The 20,506-nt window shown below is 41.5% G+C and overlaps 1 protein-coding gene across 17 annotated transcripts in view; it reads left to right on the top strand.

Annotated features, from left to right (window-relative positions):
* The window catches only part of HDAC9 (histone deacetylase 9), a 499,199-nt gene that overhangs the window by 197,983 nt on the left and 280,710 nt on the right, over nucleotides 1–20,506 (top strand). For 4 of the 17 annotated variants that reach the window (XM_075419194.1, XM_075419197.1, XM_075419204.1 and 1 more), the window contains exons 1-2: nucleotides 6,891–7,005; nucleotides 7,484–7,546. The exons of 1 other annotated variant lie outside the window; for it this stretch is intronic. In XM_075419194.1, the coding sequence (XP_075275309.1) occupies nucleotides 6,891–7,005; nucleotides 7,484–7,546 (178 nt within the window). Of the gene's footprint in view, nucleotides 1–6,888; nucleotides 7,006–7,274; nucleotides 7,354–7,483; nucleotides 7,547–20,506 lie in introns of those variants that run through there. 12 more of the 17 variants (XM_075419199.1, XM_075419193.1, XM_075419202.1 and 9 more) reach the window with 7 other exon arrangements.

The raw sequence follows: 20,506 nt of genomic DNA, 5'->3' as shown, positions 1-20,506 counted from the left end.
AGAGCTCAAGACGAGAAAAAAAGTTAGATGAAAACTAGATTTAGGTTCACTGTAACGTTTTGAAAAAAACAGGAGAGGACTGGTACTGAGCCTGGCTGCTGTCCTGGTCCAGCTAACCAGGAGGGTTTAGCGTGGTTTCGTAACAACGTTATTGACCAGCGTGAGATGTGACCTTTTCATAGCACAGCAGCGGTCAATTTGTGACTGCTCTCCGAGGCATGTTTGTGCACGTAACGCTGATTCTCCATGTGCTTGAATGCTCCCCAGGGAGGGGTGGAGGGGCTGGGAGGGGAATGAGATGCCAGCAGGCAGCACGGCGGCAGAGGCTGGCGAGTGCCCACAGCCCAGCGCTGGGCCTGGCATCTCAGGCCCCTTCACTGGGCTGCACGCTGAAGAGGGCCCTTTTTAGTGCTTCACATGAAATATCTTTTCTTGGCAAAGGTTATAAGTCTTAAAAAGTCTTACTTGCTTCAGAATTTAACGGAGCAATTGTTGTCCCAATCTACACGGGTATCTATCTACTATAAAGCTACTATAGCTTTATAGTGTGGTTGTAGCATGTTATGTAAAGCCACTTCGCCCCTCCATGACTCCAAGCCTGGATTTAGAAAGACACCACTTTGAACATCTAATTGTTTGACTTAAGAGGGCAGCTTTGAAGAGCAAAACAAAGCAAACACTGGGTGGTGGGGGTTTTTTTCACAAAAACTTTTTTTCTGAGATGTTTACAGCGCACTCCATTGTGCTACTCTTGTAAAAATTGACAAGTATCATAGGAAAATAAACATATTTTGGATGAAAAAAGCCACATCTCTGCTTTTCAGGAGAGAGTGATTTAAAAGAAGAAAACTATTTATAAGATAGGAATAATTATTCTATGTAGTTCTTCTTATTCCTATCCGTTAAGCAATAGTTATTCCTAATTCTTAGTAGCTTTGGTGGTACCCCCATGATCTCCAGATCTCACCTGTCTAACTCAGAGTCCTAGAACAAAGCCTGTCTCACGTTTGCCTATAGAAATGTTGGAGCTTTCTTTCCAGAGATGCGGCCACTATTGATGTAAAGCTTAGTTGTAAGGTGCTGCAGTGGTTAAAATATGTTTTAAATGGATGCCCACTTCTGGTTGAATTTTTCTGGTGGATGGATTTTTCTTAAAGCTTGTTTCTTGAAATAAAGAGCATTTTACTACACCACTGGACATCTTGCCCTGTGTATCTATAGTGCCAAGCCACCCCTGAACCTCTTCAGTAAACTTAGTATCTGAGGTCTTCAAGTTTCCAATTTCCAGTGGTTTTCCAAACCTATTTTATGCTTGTGTTATGTCTATCTATCCTCAGTCTTTCAGCACTCTCTTCCAGGTATCTATACTGGAACAAGTTACAGTATCCCAAGAATATTCTCTTTGGTGTATGCATATCACCTCACTACTGTTACTCAATATAACCTTGTTTATATATCCAAGGATTTTAGTCGCCTTTCTGGTCCCGGTGTAATCCTAGGAGCTCATATTTAGTTGGCTGTCTTCTGCTGTGATCCTAAATCCTTTGCATAGCCCTTGCTTTTCACAGTACTGTTCACCAGACAGCAAGTGTGGCCTACATTTCTTGGCTTAAATCCAAAAAAGCACTTAAATCCAGGCGTAGATTTCAAACTAGAAATGGTGTTCCTCTTGGTTTTCCAGCCATAGGGACTTGGTAGACTGTCATCCAGGAACTCTCAGTGTCCAGGTGAGTTGATCTGACCTGCTAGACTACCCAGCATCAGGAAATCCTGTGCAAAACGCTGTGTGGAGGTACAGACTATCTGCTCAGTAGAGGTGCAACAAGCTTGAAGTGCCTCAAGTACGCTGAATGTATTGGAAGCTGTCACAGGTAATGTATTGCAAGCTGCCATAAGTTATGTGCTCTAAGGTTGCTTTACGTATGTCCATCCAGGTGTGTCTAGTGCAGCTGGACATGGCAGGCACAGTGCGCATACGGACTCATGTCTCTCTGAGAAAGCTGGGCATCAACATGGAAGACCTGGCAAATCTCATATTGCTCGTACTTTCCTCCTTAATGGCATAAAAGGGGCGAAGTGCTTTGCTGGTCGGAGGCATTTATTTGTCAGTATCTGACATTGCTTTTGGCTACATGGCCTGTATTGTTTGTGTTCAATTTACCTCAGCGTTGCCACAAAATGCGGAGATTTTAGTTCCAACCTGATAAACAACTGTGTCAGCAGAATAATTGAATTGTGTATTTCCTAGCCTAAATATTATTTATCTGGTAGCTCTCTGTGGTTCTTTTTTATATTATTTGAGCTTTGTGATTCAGGAAAGAACCTTTGAATTTATGAAGCCCTTAAGCATATGCTTAATTTTAGCCCTGTGCTTATAATCAAGCGTGTATTGTTGAGGTGTTGTTCTGAATCTACGACTTAATTTCTAGTAGACTTGTTTATGTGAATGGAAAGGCATATTTTAAGAGAAAAAAGAAGTGATAAGTCATCAGCTAGTTCCAAAAACCCTGAGCTAATTTGCATGAGAAAGATTCAAGGCTCTCTGTATTGTTATATGTGAGATGGCAGACACCCATACATTTATCTAGTGTAGTGCTCGTTATCCTCAAAACTTTGTAAAGTTTTATTCTACCATTGTTTGTCACAAAATCCACTACAGCTACAGATACGTCTTTCTTTGTCCCAGAAACTTCCTTTGAAGCTTGAATTGAGCTTAAGCACATATAGAATCGCAGTTTTGTCCTCACTTGAAAAACGCCTATCCCGTGGCTTCATGGTACTGCAAAGAAAAAGCAACATGTATTCCTGCACAGGTGACGCCAGAGGCTTGCTACGCAGAAATCTAATCAGACACATTCCCGCACTACATCTTCCCAGGCGGAGCACATGGATTAAGGGATTCACTTTTACTCCCCCAGGGATTTGGAATACAGTCCCTAAATTCCAGGAGGAAGCAGAACTTGACCGCTTGAGCATCTTCCTTGATTTCTTTCTGCTCCCAAACCATCTGCTTCTGTGTGGTAATAGTCCTCTGCTGTTTGTTAACCTACTTAATCCTCTAGCATAAGCTGTAGTAATTTACGCTGGATGTTTGGGTTTCACATGGTACTAATGGTATCTAATGAACTGTGGCTACAGAAACATCTGTTCTATGCAATAGTTAATTTTGTTCTGTTTTTGATCCCGGTGATCAGATATACAAAAAATAGGAGTTCTTTAGGCTGCAGAGATTAGAATTCAAAACTTGAGTACTGAAAAAGGCCAGATTTAATATTACCCATGCAACCTTAATTTATCTCCCATTTGTTTATGCATTGTTGGATATTGATACGTGATATTACTTAGTCCTTTTGTACAGAATACTTGCCAAATGAAAAAGGGGCTGAAGGAAGGTTGAATGGGACACTTCTTATAGAAGACTGCAGTATCCTAATTTAAGCATACAACTAGAAGCTAGGGAACTTCTCTATTTAATTTTGTGTGTAGCATTTATATGATACAATTGAGCAATATGGCAGAAGAATCTGTGCAAGAATTCACTTACAAGTAAGAAAACTGCAAAACTTGAAACTGAGCTATTAATATTAATGAAAGCTATACTCCAAAATAACGTGAGTGAGAAATGGGATATGCTAAAAACAAACAGTGATATACTGTTTGTACTTAACCAGGAAAGTAAGAAAAGTGCTACTTAATTATAACGTTGCAGAGTTAATAATGCAGTTGAAATCTTAGCTCTTTCTAACTTGAGTGCTTAATTTCTCAGTCTTAATGTTGCAGTAATGCTGTTTCCAGATTTAATTTCCGTATGTTTATTTGTTTTTAGCAACTCAGAAGGCAAATAAGAGACACGCATTGTGAAACTCCTGTAATGAGATGTTAGTGCTACTAACATGCCTTACATTTTGTATAAAGTTGCTGATTGTGTTTAGTGTCACCTCAGCGGCGCTAAATCATTTCAACAGAGGTTTACTCTTACCTCCAGTGTCATTAAAGTTCTCCAAGTTTAGGAAATGCTTGTGAAAAAACAGAACAAAACCCCTCATGTTCCTGTATGAAAATGTCACCTTATAACATTCATAGCTTTAAAAATAAAAACCAGATTTTCTTCAGATATGAACCCTTTATCCTTCCCCTGTGGGACTCTAAAGGAGCTATTTAAACTCGTGTGATCATACAGTTAAAGGCTGGGCTGACTCAGCAAAGTGTTTAACTATGTGCTTAAATTCTATTGTGATCAATAGAATTTGAGCATGTGCTTAAATATTATGCTGAGAAGGAATGGATTTACACACGTGTTTAAAGCTAAGCATGTACCAATGTAGGCCCATAATACATCGAAGCAAGTCAGAAGAATTCAGGCTGTAAAAGCCCTACCTTTGAGGTGGCTGACTTTGTAAGTAAAATATTTTGGTATAATTTTTATATATAATCTAAAATATAAAGCACAATGCTGTAGTTATGGTCTGTGAATTAGCTAACATAAGATAGTTTGTGTGTCTGTCAGTTTAAAATACGTACGCCAAAATTAAGAACGCTTGCAGCTAAATATCTGAATGTACATTTTCTACTCTTGAAAATAGTTTGCTTTTATTTAGTTGCTGAAGTACATGAAGTCAGTTAGAGCTGTGAATGCTATCTTTAAAAATGCAGCTGCGTATATAAGAAGTTAAAAACACGTATGGGTACCTAATACCAGGATCCCACACTCCAGCGTTTTCCATGTTCTGACCTGTTTTTAACTGATTCCTCCAGTGTTCCCCTGTAATACGAGACTTGATTATTTTGAGGCACTGAATCACTAAACAGGGTCATGTTCTGGTTGGCTCAAGGGCATAAGCAATTCCACTTTTTTGTTTACTTCTGGCTATAAAAAGCTTTTTCTGCATTAGAGAAGATTTCTGCTTCTATTGGTGATCCCCCTTGAACTCGTGTTAAGCATCTTCTGCCCTGCACCGTCAAAGTGCCATGCATTTCCCACAAAGCATTGGGGATATTTTTATTTTCAAGAGAAAAATGTTCACAGTGCCAGCTTGTCAGCTGTCAGTAGTCCGATGCTACGTGTGATGTCCATCCCCTGTCTTGCACTGCAGCACCCTGCCCATCGCTGTGCTGCCACTGCCCGTGTCTGTGCCCCTGGGCAGAGCTGGGGACAGGCTGTATGCTACGCTTTCCCCCTTCCCCGGGAGGATGCTCCGGGGAGACCTGCAGGGAGGGAAGGGATAAGGCAAGGAGAGGGGCTGTCGAGCAGCGATAGGTGCTAACTGGAGGATCCTGTGAGGAAAACCCCATCGTCAGCCACTGTGGTCTCCGTCTGTCTGGGGGACAGATCCCAGCTGTCAGCAGGACCAGGTCATGTGGCACATGGAGGAAGCAAAGGTTTTGGATGGTGGAGGAGACGTGAGCCACAGACCTCCCAGGTGCCAGCCAGTATCCACAGGAGTATCACAGTACTTTGTTATTGTGAATCTTTTCTATGGTAACACAATTGTGAGAAATTAAAAAACAACAAATTGCCCTTGGCTGTGATCTGTCGTGTTAGTTGAAGAGCAGACAGGCGATCCTTATCCAAAAGGCAGAACCCAGCCTCAAATATTGGAGAGATTCTTGTGACTTCAGGAGCAAAAAATACCAGAGATGGTTGAGAATTTGGTGGATTTCTAGAAAGCTCCAAGACAATCTCTGTATTGGCTTCTTGTTTACAGTGAGGAATCTCGTCCCTGTGGCCGTTGTTGCTCCCCTAGGCAGGGACGTGGAAAGGGGCTTGTAATTTTGGTAGGTGAGTGGTCAAGCTGCTCTGTCGTATAGGTAGGGAGTGACAGGCTTTGGTCACCTGTGTAACAAGTGCTATAGGGCAGAGCAGGACCCAGAGAGGTGAAGTACCATCTGTAACAGTGAAATGAAACTTACCTACATGCAGGTATATGAATCAGCAAAGAAGATACGCAACTTTTGAAATACCATTATGAAAAATAAACTTCACGTAGCATGCGTGAAACCTGCCGCGATGCAGATGAGCGTGGTGCTCTTGTCTGATACACTGGCAGACGCTGCTCTGCTGAAACCACATCATCGTGTGAAAGACGCCACGCAAATTGCCTAATGCTTCTAAAAATAAGTGTGAGCTGCTCAGCCCCTCTCCAAATTTTAGCAAGTCAACTGCACTCATAGTCGGTGAGCGTGCCTAACATGCTGTGCCACAACTGGTGACTTACTATAAGAATTGTATCAAGCATGCTAAATATGGAAAGGCTGCTTATAACTGCACGCACAAAACCCGGTCCCTCGTGAGCATCTGCTCCCCCCTGGTCCGATTAGCTTCAGAAATCGCCTCTCCGGAGGCGGCCACGGGTGCTGCAGGGAGCAGGCAGCAGCCCGGCTCCCTCGCCAAAGCCAACTGCGGCGTAGCCAGAGAAACGGGCAGCAAAAATAGAACAGCAGGATGGCTGCGCGTGGGCGAGGCAGAAACCACATCGCCAGCAAAACCTCCCGGCGTTATTTTGGGACCGATACAGAGGCCGTGGCGTTTTGCTCGCTTTTCGCAAAACGCTCCTCAGGGGAGGGCAAGGAGGGGGAGGGGCGCGAGTCCCCGGCGAGGAGCGCTTCTGTCCCGCTCCCTGCTCCCTGCCTTGCCTTCCTCCCTCCCTCCCCGGCTTCTCCCCACCGGGTCGGGCTGGGCAGCGGGAAGGGGTTAATCACGCTCAAGGCCGAGCGGTGGAGGGAGGACGGCGGCGGTTTGAAAGACAGAGACTGGACAGCTGTGTTTGCCGTGGTATTTTTAAACGCATTAATGCAGGCTCCAATCACCCGGCCATGCTTGACCTATTTTTGGCTCAGGCCGGCCATTGTTCTATTTCTGCCGCCGCTGGGCCGCGCGGGTGTCGATTCAAATGCAAATGAGTTATCGGTGCTGCTCCCGCCAACTTCGCCCAGCCGCCCGGCCGAGGGAGAGCCGGCCGGGGAGAGGAGAGGGGCGCGGGGACGGCAGCACTGGTCCCGGCTGGGGTAATTCAGACTAAACCCTGGGGGGCTCCCGGCCCCTGGAAAGGTGGCTTGTTTGGTTTGATGGTCTGTAAGAGGCTGTGTTCCCCCCCCCGTCCCCGCCCTGCCAGCAAGCCCGGAGCGCAGAGATATTTATTTATTTCTTCTTCCACCTGCCGTTGGCTGCCCGAACGCAACTGCTCAAACTCGGCGGCACAGAGCCCCCCGCGCGCCCATGGCCCCGCTCCAGCAGGCGCGGGCTGCTGAGAGTGGATCTGGGGCTTTTCCCCTCTCCCGATAGACATACTTGTGCAAATGCTTACACATTGCTAATTGGCGAAGCGTATTATCTTACAGCCCTCGCTGGAGGAGGTAGGACCGCAGAGGGTCGTGCCTGACGCCCCTGTGCAAGTGCAGCGATGAATCTCTCGTGTAGCTGAAGTGCAGACCAGTTGGAATATGCTGCAGACAATTTACGAGAGTGAATCGTGTTTTTCCTCAGATGGGGTTTCTGGACGTGAACAGCTCTTGGCTCAGCAAAGAACACACAGTATGATCAGCTCAGGTAAGAGACAGCTCCGTACCTCACACTTCAGTGCCTGACCGGGAAAATACAGCCTCGCACGAAAGAAAACGCCCTTTCTCTAAAGAAGTGACTTTATTTTTGTGGGCTTTATATATGTTATTATTAAATAATTATGGCGGGATGTTAAATAGCAGCTGCTTGTTTTTCGGGGAGTTTGTCTCCTTCAGTCTGCTGCTTTGCAGCTGGAGGAAAATGCTTACAGCCAAAATCTAGTTTGGGATTCCTTGGTTGTTTTGTTGTGTGCTTGCAAATTGGGGCTCGTGGTACAGGCTTATTAACAGCGAGAGGCTTCCTCAGACAGCCCTTGTCAGGAGCCTGCAGTCAGAGCCCCTCATAGGCAATTCTGGTCATACATCTGTTGTAAACAGGATTTAGTCTTTCTGGGGGTTTCCTTTTCTCCTGTTCTTATACAAAGGGAGTTTAATACTAATCCCTTTCTCTTTTAATTACAGTGTTACTTTAAAATGTTGTTAATATGCATGGCTTATTTTGTTACTTAAAAATATTTGGGAACCTGGCAATAGTAGTCCTATGTAATGACTCACTGAGATGTAAATTGGATGTGTTTCTTAATGAAAGTATTTCAAAGCTGCTCTGAAAGAAAACTGGACATTTCCTCATGTATTTGAAGCTACCCTTCAATTTTGTAATTTCCTTGCTAGCTATGTTTGAGATCTGCAAATGATGTGCTGAGGATTAATTAAGTTGGAAGAATTGTTGCCATTCAGATACAATGGCAATTTAGACAGGCTAAAAAAGTCAAAATTTCAGGTTACTCTCATCCATTCTCTCTTAAACTCTGTGAATTACAGTTCTGTATTTGTTGAACTGAAACTCTGGCTTTTGAGACACAATGTTGTCTGTTTTATATCTTTTCAAGCCTAGGTTTCTGACTTTGTTTTTCGTAAAGTTGGCTTTATACAGGACCTATATGTAGAATGCAGGGTGAATTGTTTACATGTATTTTAGTCTTAGTTAACCCCCTTTTTTCTCTTTTTCTGTTTCTTTTTTGATTTTCCTTGGTTTTTTTTCACAAAACTTGGCACTGCTTCTCAGTTTTGAAGTTTAATTATCTGTGTAAACCACAGCTGTCTTCGTGTATTGCCTGTTTTGGTACACCTGTTGAGCCCATGTTTGTTTGTTTTCAAAAAAACTGTTTCTTTTCCTGCTTCATAGAAAAAGAACTTAAAGATTTGCTTGTGTTTCTTTCTTACATACAATTTTAGAGCAGACTTCTAGTTTCAGATATGACAATAAATTGAGAGAGATTATGTCAAATGGTAGTATCTTTCCTGTTAGAAAAGACTCAAGTATGTCTTAAACTCAGGATTAGTGTTTTTCGATACAGAAAGCCAAGGCTACCTCATAATGATTATAGACTGAAGGAGGGGAGGAGTTTTATAAGCTGTTATGTACAGGTTAAAATAATGAGAATACCTAGGGGGAATGGAGAATTCCAACGGGCAATGTTTAAGATTGGAAATTTTTCTATTCCTTTATAAAGCTGCTGAGTTGGTTTGTTTCTTTTTGGCTCTCTCAAAGAATGTACTATTTCTTGAACTTCTTAGAAGAGATGTTGATCACCAGTTATAGTTCCTTTGTCAAGGACAGAAATCAGATTAAAGACTAGTTTAAAAATATGAACAATGAAGCTCTAGCAAAGACTGTGGGTAAAAGCAGAAGTTTCTCTGAAAGTGTTATACTTCTGCAAAGCCATCTCCAGTGTCAACCTCTTGTTCAAGAATTACTGCTTTTCTTTGGTTTTCCCCGAACAGCTCAGCAGGTGTCCAGTGATTTTGCATTGGTCACAGAGATAAGACTGACTGCTTCCCCTCGCTCCTGTTGTTTTTTTTTAATACTATGTCAAGTTGAAGTTAGCTGTGCACAAGTGAAAATCTGTTTTTTTAGCTCACTATGCTACCTTGTAACTGTCAACTAATGTTGCCTGAGTAATAGCAATTTTCTCATTTGAAACACAAGAAAGGGAGGTAATTTTCTGTAAGTTTATAGCTCTGCTTTTCTTCACTGGAGACAAGAATATCATGTAACAGTTGATTTTTATCTGAGATTACATTAGGCCCATATAACATATACAATTTCGCCTGTAGTACCAGGTAGAATAGAGGGGGATTTTAGACTTTAAAAAAAACCCAAAACAACTTAGTCAAGAACATTATCCAGGTAATAGATGTTTAAATATATGTTCTGTAGGACACAAAATATTCCTGAGTGTTTCTGTTGGCCTTTAAATTACACAACTACACTGCAAGTAGTTGGCGTTGTACATAGTCTGCGGTTTAATTCATGTCACATGAAACCACAAAGCCTGGTGCTGCTGTCGATTACCTTCCATTCCCTTGAGTTCAGGATCAGGCCTGGTAACTTTTCAGGTATTGTCTCCCCCTGTGCTGCATATAGGGGAGAAAGAAAAAGCCAGGGTATGATGATGTGCTCTAGTGTTTGCAGCAGCTAGAGGCAGTCCTTTGAATTTTGCTTATCGGGTTGTCTTTACTTTAAAGTTGTCTTCATTTACAGGTATGTGACTTCTGCTCAGGTTGAAAAGTTGCACGTATTTAAGAAAAGAGCAGATCCCTGAATGTTTACACTCTGCACCCTTGGTATTTTTTAAGTCTTTGAAGGAAGCACTACTTAAACACTCAATGGATTTTTAGGTTTGCTAGTTTCCAGATGCAACGGGCATGTATTATGCAACTCTGATTTTAAAATGGGCTGGAGCCATCCCCAAAGAGGACAGATTTAATGACCTATGGATATGTATTTGCAAAGCAAACTAAGGGATTTCTGACAGTAGCAGGCATAGGAAATACTTCTGTCATGTGAAGCAGTTCTGGTGTTCCCTCAGTTACTGCTTTGCCTGTCTGTCTCCATCCCTGCTTGTAAATCATACTATGAATGAGATGATCTGGATAGGTACCAATCAAAAGTCTAATTATGAATGGAGCAATCTAGATCGGCACTGACTCAAGAAGCTGTGTGATTTGCAGACACCTACACCTTACTGCAGAGAGCAATTTCAGCTGTCTTGAGAAGACTGAACTAGATTCTCCCATATGGTACTGCTGCTGTAAAATGCAGCAGTGAGTGCTGTGCATCTTTTTTTAAGAAAATTATGTATTCTTATTTGATACCATAATTATTTTAGTTTCACGATTTAAAAATTAGATCTGGAGTCTAAAGCCTCTTATTTAGCTGGAATTACTATTTAACTATGTTGTTGCTTTTATTTTATCCAAAAAGTCTCAACTTCCATGTGTGCACAATGCCACAGTGGACCCTAGCATTCAGCTGGCCTCTTACCTTACCACAATGCAAGTAATAAACACTAAATCCTTGAAAAAAAGCATCTGGTGCAGCACAGTCCATGCCAAGAACGCTCATTAAAATGTAGTCAATAAATAACTGATGCGGGGCTACATTACTCAGATAGATGTCAGTTGTGTGAAGGAGAAGAAAGAACCTACCCAGCTATGGTATCTGTAGATATGGGACTTTAAGAAGTAATGGCCAGTTAGTTAACATCTGGTGATTTAATACAGTTTGCTGTTTTTCCAAAGGGTACGTTGCTATGTTTGCTTCACTGGCTATGTTTTGACGTACAGCCTTGTACTGGCCTGCCTAAATTCCACCTTGGCTTTTATTGGATAAGGCATCCTCTGCTTCCTGCCCAAAGCTGTTGTGCTGAAAAATCAAGAGTTCAAGGAGATCTTGAGTTTAAAGCCTTGGCTTGTCTCTGAGTTGACAGGTGACCTGAGCAAGTTACGCAATCCTGCTTACATCAGGTAACCCTTCTGTGAAACACAGAAAACTATACCTGTCATGCTCAGGAATCTGTAGAGCAAAACTATTCTAAAAGGAATATAATGATTCAGAATGATTAATTTGATTGATTTGATCTACCTACAGGTTTGCAATACACCTGCAATTTCACAAATGTAGTGAGTGTAGTCGCAGTATTTTATCCAATGCTCCAGTCGGGAAATTCAGGCTGTGTCACTTGAATATAAACGGTAGAATCAATGCCACACACATCGTGTTGTACGTGTGTTGACAGGTCCTCATGAGCTGTCTTCCCTCACTAAACCCCGATGTACAAAAATTATCTCATATGTTGTATCTGTCATGTGGCTGCGTGACCACATATACCTGTTTCTACACATGCATGTATATTGCCTTCAGGGAAAATTCACAGAATCACAGAATGTCAGGGGTTGGAAGGGACCTTGTTTGCTTTCCTATTTTTTGTGACCAAACAAAACTTTCACCTGCTCAACTGTTCCTGTGGAGTTTTCAGAAAGCAAACTCATGTAAAGGTTTGCTCTGATATTCATGAAAAACTTGAGATATTTGCATATCTGAATCAGGTAACGTAGACTTCTTACAGCTACAGGATGTTGTATATGTGTTGTCTCAGGCAATAACTCTTCAGAGAAAGCGAGGATAGATATGCTGAGCTTTTACTTTGTGATTCTCTTCGGAGTAATGAAAAAAAATGAGTGTGAAGATACAGTTCAGGAAAGTTCTGGATAACAGCCAGAGAGGCTGTTTCAGTGCCTGTCGTAAAGGCTAGGTGGAAAAAAATCTAGTGCTTCATAGTAGTAGGGGAAGTATTTGAATTAATTGTTGTGGAAGAGTAAGGTATTAACCTTAACAATTAATACAATGAGAAGACACACGCAATACAGACCTGCAGGTCGTGCGTAGTTAAAATCTCACTGGTTTTGAGTAGAGGCTCTGCCCGATCATGTATGCTGGACAAGACATTGGTTACCAATTCAGTTGAATAAAAATGTGGTAAAATGGAATGAAGCTGCTTTTTCTGTTTTACGTTTCTGAGAAGACATTGTGTACAGACCAGTGTTGCTAACTGCATGTGTCCTCTAATGATGGGACATTGCTTTTTCTTTCTTTTGGTTTTTTTTTTTTTTTTTGTTATTTAAGTCCCAGCTTCTGGAGCCACGTGATTACCTGATAGTCTAGCTTTCTATCGGAAGATAAATTTATAGGTTTTGGGATAAGCCTGGAATAAGAATTTCAAAGTACAAGATTGACAAGGATAGCAAGCTGAAAAAGCTGAAAAGGAAATAAAAAGGAATGCAGAACATAAGTTCAAAACCTCTTTGAGAGTCTTTCCTGATACCATTAAACACTGCACTTAATAACAGAGGTTTGCTAGTACTGGTGCTAGGGCACTAGCTCCCCTCCCTTTGGTGTGTTGAGCTAAATCACTTTATTGGAAAAGAGCTTTTTACTCCAGCCATTCATTATTTTAGCTGTTCAGCTTTATAACACCTGTTGGTTTGCACTGCACTCAAATGCACGTGGTTTCAGCCGGAGTCTGCCCTCCTGTAAAACTATGTATAGAATCCATTTAGTTCACTAAGGCTTGGGTTGGATATGAGGAACACTTGTAACTCTTCCTACTACCAGAGCTTTAATCAGACCTCTGTTTCTGTACCGACTGCCCGACTCCTTTCTCTACACAGTCTTTGCAGAGAAAGCAGAAGCTGTGAGAAGGCAGAACAGATAGATAGCCTGCAAACATATGTGTATATACACATTAATTTCAGGTTTTGGTAACAGATGATGAGGGAGGTTTCAAGTGTTGTTGCATTTTAACCTTTCCCAACTGCTGTTGTGGGTGGGGTTTTTGTGTGGTGGGTACAATCCAAAATATTGTAGAGAAACTAAATGGCAGATATTATTGTTAAACACATGAAAATCTAAAATGCCCTGTTCTGTGGAACTCTTTAACAGGCTGACTCCTCTGGGTCAGTTATTCTTAGCCTAGTTATTTTCATCTTATGGCATTACAGGTCTAAGATTAGCCTGTTAGGCGTTATCATGCCATCTGAGTTACCTCCTAATATAACTGTACACCGGAATGATTATTTATAGACAGAGCATTCTGTCATTTTTGCTTTATTTCTGGTAGTTTAAATAAAGAAGAGAAACATTCAAGAAAAACCACAGATTCCTTCCTGCTGCCAAAACAACATGATAACTGCCTGCTGAGGGGCAGGGATATTGTTTAAAATGTGTGCTTGCAGCAGATGCAAACATCCTATTTATCTCCCCCACTTCTGCTAAAACGAGGTACCTCAGGGTACCACCGCTCCTGTCTCTTCTGGAGGAGGGAGCGGGGTGCCGGATCGATGCACCGAACGGCGGAGAAGACGAGGTTGTGGTTGCTGATGAGAACAAGGATATCCAGGTGCTATTTTTAGGGGCTGGCACCATCAAGCTCCAGGTTGAGTGTGAACATGTCACAGATGCACACAGCTCCTCCAAAATGGACCCCTCTAGTTCTGGTGCGTAAAAGTGATGTCTGCTGTGCAGTTAGCCTTCTAGGTGCTTTTCACAGGCATAACAGGAAGCTTCAGCAAATTGACACATTTTTAGCAAACCATTCTTTATGGCTGCTTCACAAACATTCCTGCTCACTAGAAAAACTGGAATCCTAAAGCAGAGTTGTCATTCAAAAACACAGTGAGGCACGTTCTCCCCTGACGAAGTTCTTTGGGATCTTTGTGCTTCCATGTGTTTAACTAGGGGCAAGCTTTTAGTGACAGTTTAGTAAAGAGCAGCAGAAATAGTGAAGGGGCTGATCTTCAGCTGGGTGTCAGCAGCTGCTGACTGTAGTTGTTCCTCAGGAAGCTGGCAATTTATAAAATAGTGAAATATTAATGGATTATAATTATCTAATGAACTCCATCTTTTCATTTTTACCTTTCTCTTCCAAATAAACGGCATGTTTTTATCTTCATGCACATTGTGGGTGTAATCAGGGGGCACCCGGTTTGTTCTACTTTAAAGTGTTACCGGTGTAAAAAGGCTCGCAAAATCAGTGGAAGCCTTTGCATGGTGGAATGATACGGTGCTGGTTTCAGTGTCCCGTTATATAATAAGCAGCTAGTTTCTTTTTGACAGGCTGGCAGTTCTGTGCATGACTGTAAAGGTACTTAGGCATTTAGCATAATCTCAGCATAGGCAACACATCTGTTTTGTTTGGTTTGTGTCTCCCGGTTGTAAACTCCTCCCGGCTTTTGGAGTGTACAAACACGACGAGAGCTCCAAGAATTCAAGCCCTTTGTGGATGAATGTGTTTGAAGTGCAGGATGCTCTGTCCTAATGATAACATGTTTTCTTCTAGTAATGGCACTGAGTATCATCAAAGGGAGACAAGAGAAGGAGCGGAATGAATTCTTTGAAAGTGCCAAATATATAAAGCATGTTTTTACAGTCAAAGGCGATTGTTCTCTTTCATGATCGCTGTGGTTGAAGGCATGCATGCCACAGGGAGGAACCGCAGCTATTCAATTTCAGTGAAGTCTGGAATGGAATAACGAGGAAGCTTAATGTTAATTTAATAATTTCCCCCAATTGTTTTGTTCTTAATCCAAGTTTCCTTTTTCTTTCTCGGTGCCCAAGGGCACCACCTTGTTGGTGTTGCACAGTAACAGTATGAGAGTGAGAAGAGAAAACAGTCTGTTAGTGCCTAATCTTATATAAAGACTCTTTTTGGTGTTTGCTACTTCTGTTTTAGGAAAATTTTAGTGATGGCCTTTTATTTACCTGTTCACAGCTCCTTTTCTGCAGAGACAGTAAGTTCTTATTTCTCTTCATCTACTTGTTTGATCTCTAGATCAACCCTATTGAAAAACATGTATTTTTCCTAAGCCTTGTGAAGTCTTTTTCCTATGGATACAAAAGGAGTAAAACTCCTGGACTGTTCAAGTTTTTGATACTCACATTTGAATATGATCTTGAAGTTTTAAAATGAATGAAAGACTACACATATTACAATATCACCAAGAAATATAAAATAGAATACTTAGATTTTCTGAGATTTCATGCTGACCTGAGTAGTAGTATGAGGCACAGAATGGTGTAAGAAATAGCAAAAGGAAAATCATCAGTATGAGTCTTTATATTAACATACCTACTTTGACATGTAGATACATATTGTTAAAGGACTACATAAAAAGTACTTAGATGCCTCAAAATGCTCATCGTAAAAATCCTTGCACAGCAGCTGCTGAAATCTAGTGGGACCTAAATTCAGGAGAGCGCTGTACCTCGGGAGTCCGGGAGATGCTCACCAGCCTGTGTCATGCATATGCTCAAAACGGTTCCAGGCTCCAAAGACAGACCCACTCATTCCCACGCACACGTCAGAAAGTTGGCATCCATTTATTTGCTGTCACTGTTTTCCTTACAGGATCTGTTTCAGAAGAAGAAGAAAGTTTTACACTATTGTTTCTTTTAAGAATTGGCAATAGTTGTTGAAAGAATTCCGTAGGAAGTAATAAGTCTTACCTGTGTTTCTTCAAGGAGTATGAGGGAAGGACTGGCAGGAGGCAAAGAGATTTGAAGTAAATACGTGAGAATTTTATAACTGGAGTAGTAGCGCAGAGATGAGCTATACAAGCGCTTCCTATGTTAAAATGCTGTTATGAGAGAGGGTGAGGAAGGCACTGAAGATGCAAGAGAACTATGTGGGAGGTGGAAACCAGGGGAGTTTGAAGTACAGTTCTAACTGTCCATGAACAGAGGAAAAATATAGGTGAAAACAGTTATGAAAACAATCAATTTCAACTGAGACGAGAGAAGTTTCTGCCAAAAAAACCTCCAAATCCATAATGAAGTATACATGGGGAAGTAGGAATATTTTAGAATCAACGAAAGTTGTTGGAAACAACTCAGGACTGTGTTACTCTTGTAATCACATAGTAAGCTAGTGTTCAAGGATTTCCCTCACATTGTACAGACTATTTTTCTATTTTTTTGTCTGAGAATGAGTAATTTGTTTGGGAGAGGGAGAGGTGTAGGGCACTGAATCTGTTTATGCACACACTACAAGTTCTGCAGCATCTCACCACCCCAAACTTCCCCCCCAAAAGTAGCTCGGCTTTCCTGGAGAACCTGCAGAGCAAACTCACCAGAGCTTTGCCATAAGTTCCCATCACTGTGCCATCTGCAGCATCCCTATTTTCTATTTTCTGCTTGGCCTAATAGGCAGTTTTCTGAGCTCTGTGCTTATTTTCTGGGATATTTTTTTTTTTCCTCTTGTGCCAGTGTGTACGGATTGATAATGGGGCAGCTGGAGATCTTACTGGGGAAAGAAGGAAGATTACAAATGACAACATGAAAGGGCTATAGGCAAAGAAATAAAGAAGTAATGCTAATACAGCTGAATGAAGTAATGGTGATGCTATGGCTTAAGGATACTAATACTGACACAGCTACTTTGTTTAGAAAATAAATGGTTAGAAATGGGAATATTTGGAAAATAATACCCTTGGGCTAAAATTCTCATACCTCATGTAAGAATGAATGCTTCTCTCTGGTCACTGGTCATGCATATATACTTGTCACTGGTATGCATATACAGTTACAGAAGATCTATATGCATACACTTTCCACCAGTCTCACTCCGTCCCCCCTCACTGAGGACATTTTGGTATGGCTATATTAAAACCTGCCAAAAATTTAAGGAACCCTGGGTTTCACAAGTTAGTTCAGGTAAGCTTGGATGAGTGCCTAAAGCAAAGTGATTTTCCTTCTCCAGCAGGCCTAGCAGCCCACAGGGGGTGGATGCGCAGCCATAGACCTCACCGTCTGTCTGCTGTTCTTCAGCTGCAGATACCCAGAGGTCTACAGCAGCAGACCTTTATTCCCAGAGACCTCAGGACTCATTTTTAAGGACCTGTTTTTATTATTCCCTCTAGGGAATACTATTGCTAGGTCTGTTCTGGTAATGACTAGGAGCTCCAGGTGCAGGGCAGGTTATCTTAGAATCATTAAGGTTGGAAAAGACCTCTAAGACCGTCAAGTCCAACTGTCAATCCAACACCACCATGCCTGCTAAATCAAGTCCTGAAAAATGTTATAAAACATTTAGCAGCCAAATAGACTTTAGTGTTGTCCTGTAGATTCAGAAAGAAAGGAGTGAGTGTAGAAATCTGGAATATTACTTTCTTAATTTTCTTCTTTTTCCTCTTTTTTTTTTTTTGTTTGTTATCTGTGAATACTATGTATTCGGTTTTATAGCTGTAAGGTCTTAGTATGTAGCCGTAGAGATGGCAGCTGCCATTGCAGGGAAGGGAGAGTAGTGATCCCATCCTCTCGCTGGTCCTGGGCTCTCATTCCTCTGCTGAACAGTCACAGCCCTTGAACTGACACAGATACTCATGTGTCTACTGGGACTGATGGAGCAAACACCTGACCCTGGTTAAAACATGCCTGCCGTGCTGCTGCAGGTGCGTGCTGCGGTGTGGGGAAGGAGGGCATCACCCTTGGGGTCGGGGGGCAACGAGCTGGGAAGGGAGGCACAACCATTTCTTTTTCTTGCTGTTTAGCTATGGCATACAGCAGCCCCAAGTACACGTCAGGCTGCTGCCTGGGAAATCTTCCATGTCAGGAGAATACATCCATTGCTGCTCTCGACATTTAAAGAACGGAGTCTAAAATTTCACACCCAATTAGCACTTTGTTAAACTCTAGTTAACTACATAGTGCTTTACTGTGAAGCAGAATTTATGCTAATACTGTCCTTGTGAAGCTGTCAATAATTGCCTTACATCATCCTTAGGGCACATTTGGTCCGTTAGTATGAAAGTAAATTGCCCTACCAGTGTACGTTGTTTTGTATTAAGTAGAAAACAGTATCGGTGTCGGCTTCAGCAATGTGCACCAAAATTGAACATACTGGAAGCAGTGGCCGTCTGCACCCCCAGACCAGATCAGCTCTGGTGTGATGCCACGTGAAGAGTCTGCTCCAGGAGAGCCTTCGTGGCTCTTGCATGCAATTTCTGCTTCATACTGTTTTTAATCCTCTCTTTGTGGAGAAAATGTTTTGCCAGACATTCTCCCACTGTAATCCCTCCTATCCTTCCTTATTTTTGTAACCTAAGAAGCTCTGGTATACCCTTATCCTTTCTAGATAACCTGGAAATAAGTAGAATTCAAGTTATAGGAGGAAAATATTCTTTTCTGTGATGCTGTTCCCTGGTTGCTACTTAGGGAAGCGTTTGATACTGGTACCTATGTAAATCAAAACCAGAAAATAACTGGAACTGATCTGACATGCTAGCAAATGCAAGTCAAAAGGGCCATACAGTTGTTGTGGTTGTTGCAGTTGATTTCTTAGTGCAGTTTCAAGTTGAAGGCACAGTTTGACTCTCGTGTTTGGCACTGGGCTGTGCTGAGCCTGGCAACATGAAATGCAGACATTTTTTGGATCAGAACCCTTCAAAACAACTGTGCTCTCCGCAGTAACACCCCTAGCAGAAGATGCCAGGTCTGAAAGGAGAGAAGGTCTGTACATCTGAGCTGGGGACAGCCACAGACCGTGTCCCCAGGGGGACAGAATGGAGAACCAGAAGCATTAGTTCGTAACATTTATGTAGGAAATACTGTGTTGTGTCCAGCTGTAACAGCTTGGTGTTTGACTAATTGTCCAAACCCTCAGTAGAAAGAGGAAAACTCAGCTTTCTCCTTAGATAACATTGTTCAGATGTTTCATCTTTGTGATTAAGAATGCAATTAGAAAGTCTATGCAGAAGACAGTAGTTGCTTTCTGTGAAAGAGAAACAATGTATAGATTAATCTTACATTTCTGCACTAAATCTACTTTGTTGTTATATAACCCTTACTTGCACTCCCCAGAAGGCCCATAGTTATGCAAATAATTCTCATTTATAATATGGTTTTTCTTTTCCAGTATAGATGGATGGATGCTTAGGTGGATATAAATAGTATGTGTTCCATGTGAAAAAAGCGTAGTAGTGCAAATGAAAATCAGACTCTTTGTACTCATGGAAGTCTTTCCAAGCTCTTAATCATCTTAAATCCAATTAGCCTCTTCCTGTTTCTGACATGGCTCCCTTTGAGATAGCATGACTGAACTGAAGTATTCCTGATGACAAAGCCTCGTTGATGAATATGAAAACTTACTTTTATCCTGCTTTGTGTACTTCCTGTTTTCATTTTCGAATCATGCTGTACATTGACCACATGTTGTCACTGAGCTGTCTGCAATGACAGCCATCTGGTTTTAAGGTTATATTAAGGTTAATGAAGCACAATAAGGTATATTCCACCCATTCCTCCTAATAGAAATTACCATGCACATATAAAAAATGAGTGAACTCTTCTATTTTGTTTCCCAATCAAAAAGCTTTACGAGGACCTCTGGCATTTCTCAGAGCCTTCCATGAAATATCCTGAAGAGATTTGTTTCCTCTGTGGTTTTAACCCAATCAATCTTTTTTCCATTATTCTTCTTTCCAGACTGCTATTAAAATAGCAATTACTGCTGCCTTACTGCACTATCAACCTTTTCTTAAATTCAGAAAGAATATTTATTTCACTTCTGCTTCTTATCTTTAAAACTGTTTCTGATCAACGATAGAGTTGTAACTTCACGTGAAGGCCGGAGCAGAATACAAACTCCAGTAAGACACCTTGTGAAGGACATTTTGCAAATCTGTGGACCAGATCCTTAACCAGTACCAAGTGTCACAGCCCCACTGAAATCCAGACCCTTTTTTAGTCACCATTTTTTAACCCCTTGAAAGAATTCGTTATGCTTTTGTGTCTCAAAACATTCATGCAGTTACAATTCAAAGCTCATAACTGCATCCTAGAAAGTCAGTTTGCATCAAAGTTGATTTGTTCCCTAAATGTCTGTGAGATTAAAATAAGTCTAATTTAAACAAAAATTGGCTGATTTGTGGCTGTTAATGAAGGATATAGTTTCTGAGAGAACATATGGGGAAATAATATCTCTTTCCCTTTCTTTTAAAATTACATACATGGCTCTCGTTTGGCTAAAATAATTTTTGCTAAATCTTTTGTAAGTTTAATCTGTAGACTCAGACAAAACATTAGAAATTTTAAATTTAAAACAACTTGTTT

The sequence above is a fragment of the Opisthocomus hoazin genome, chromosome 4, assembly GCF_030867145.1.
Source record: "Opisthocomus hoazin isolate bOpiHoa1 chromosome 4, bOpiHoa1.hap1, whole genome shotgun sequence".
Taxonomy (NCBI): domain Eukaryota; kingdom Metazoa; phylum Chordata; class Aves; order Opisthocomiformes; family Opisthocomidae; genus Opisthocomus; species Opisthocomus hoazin.
The sequence above is the reverse complement of the archived record's forward strand: the minus strand, read 5'-3'. Positions and strand labels throughout refer to the sequence as shown.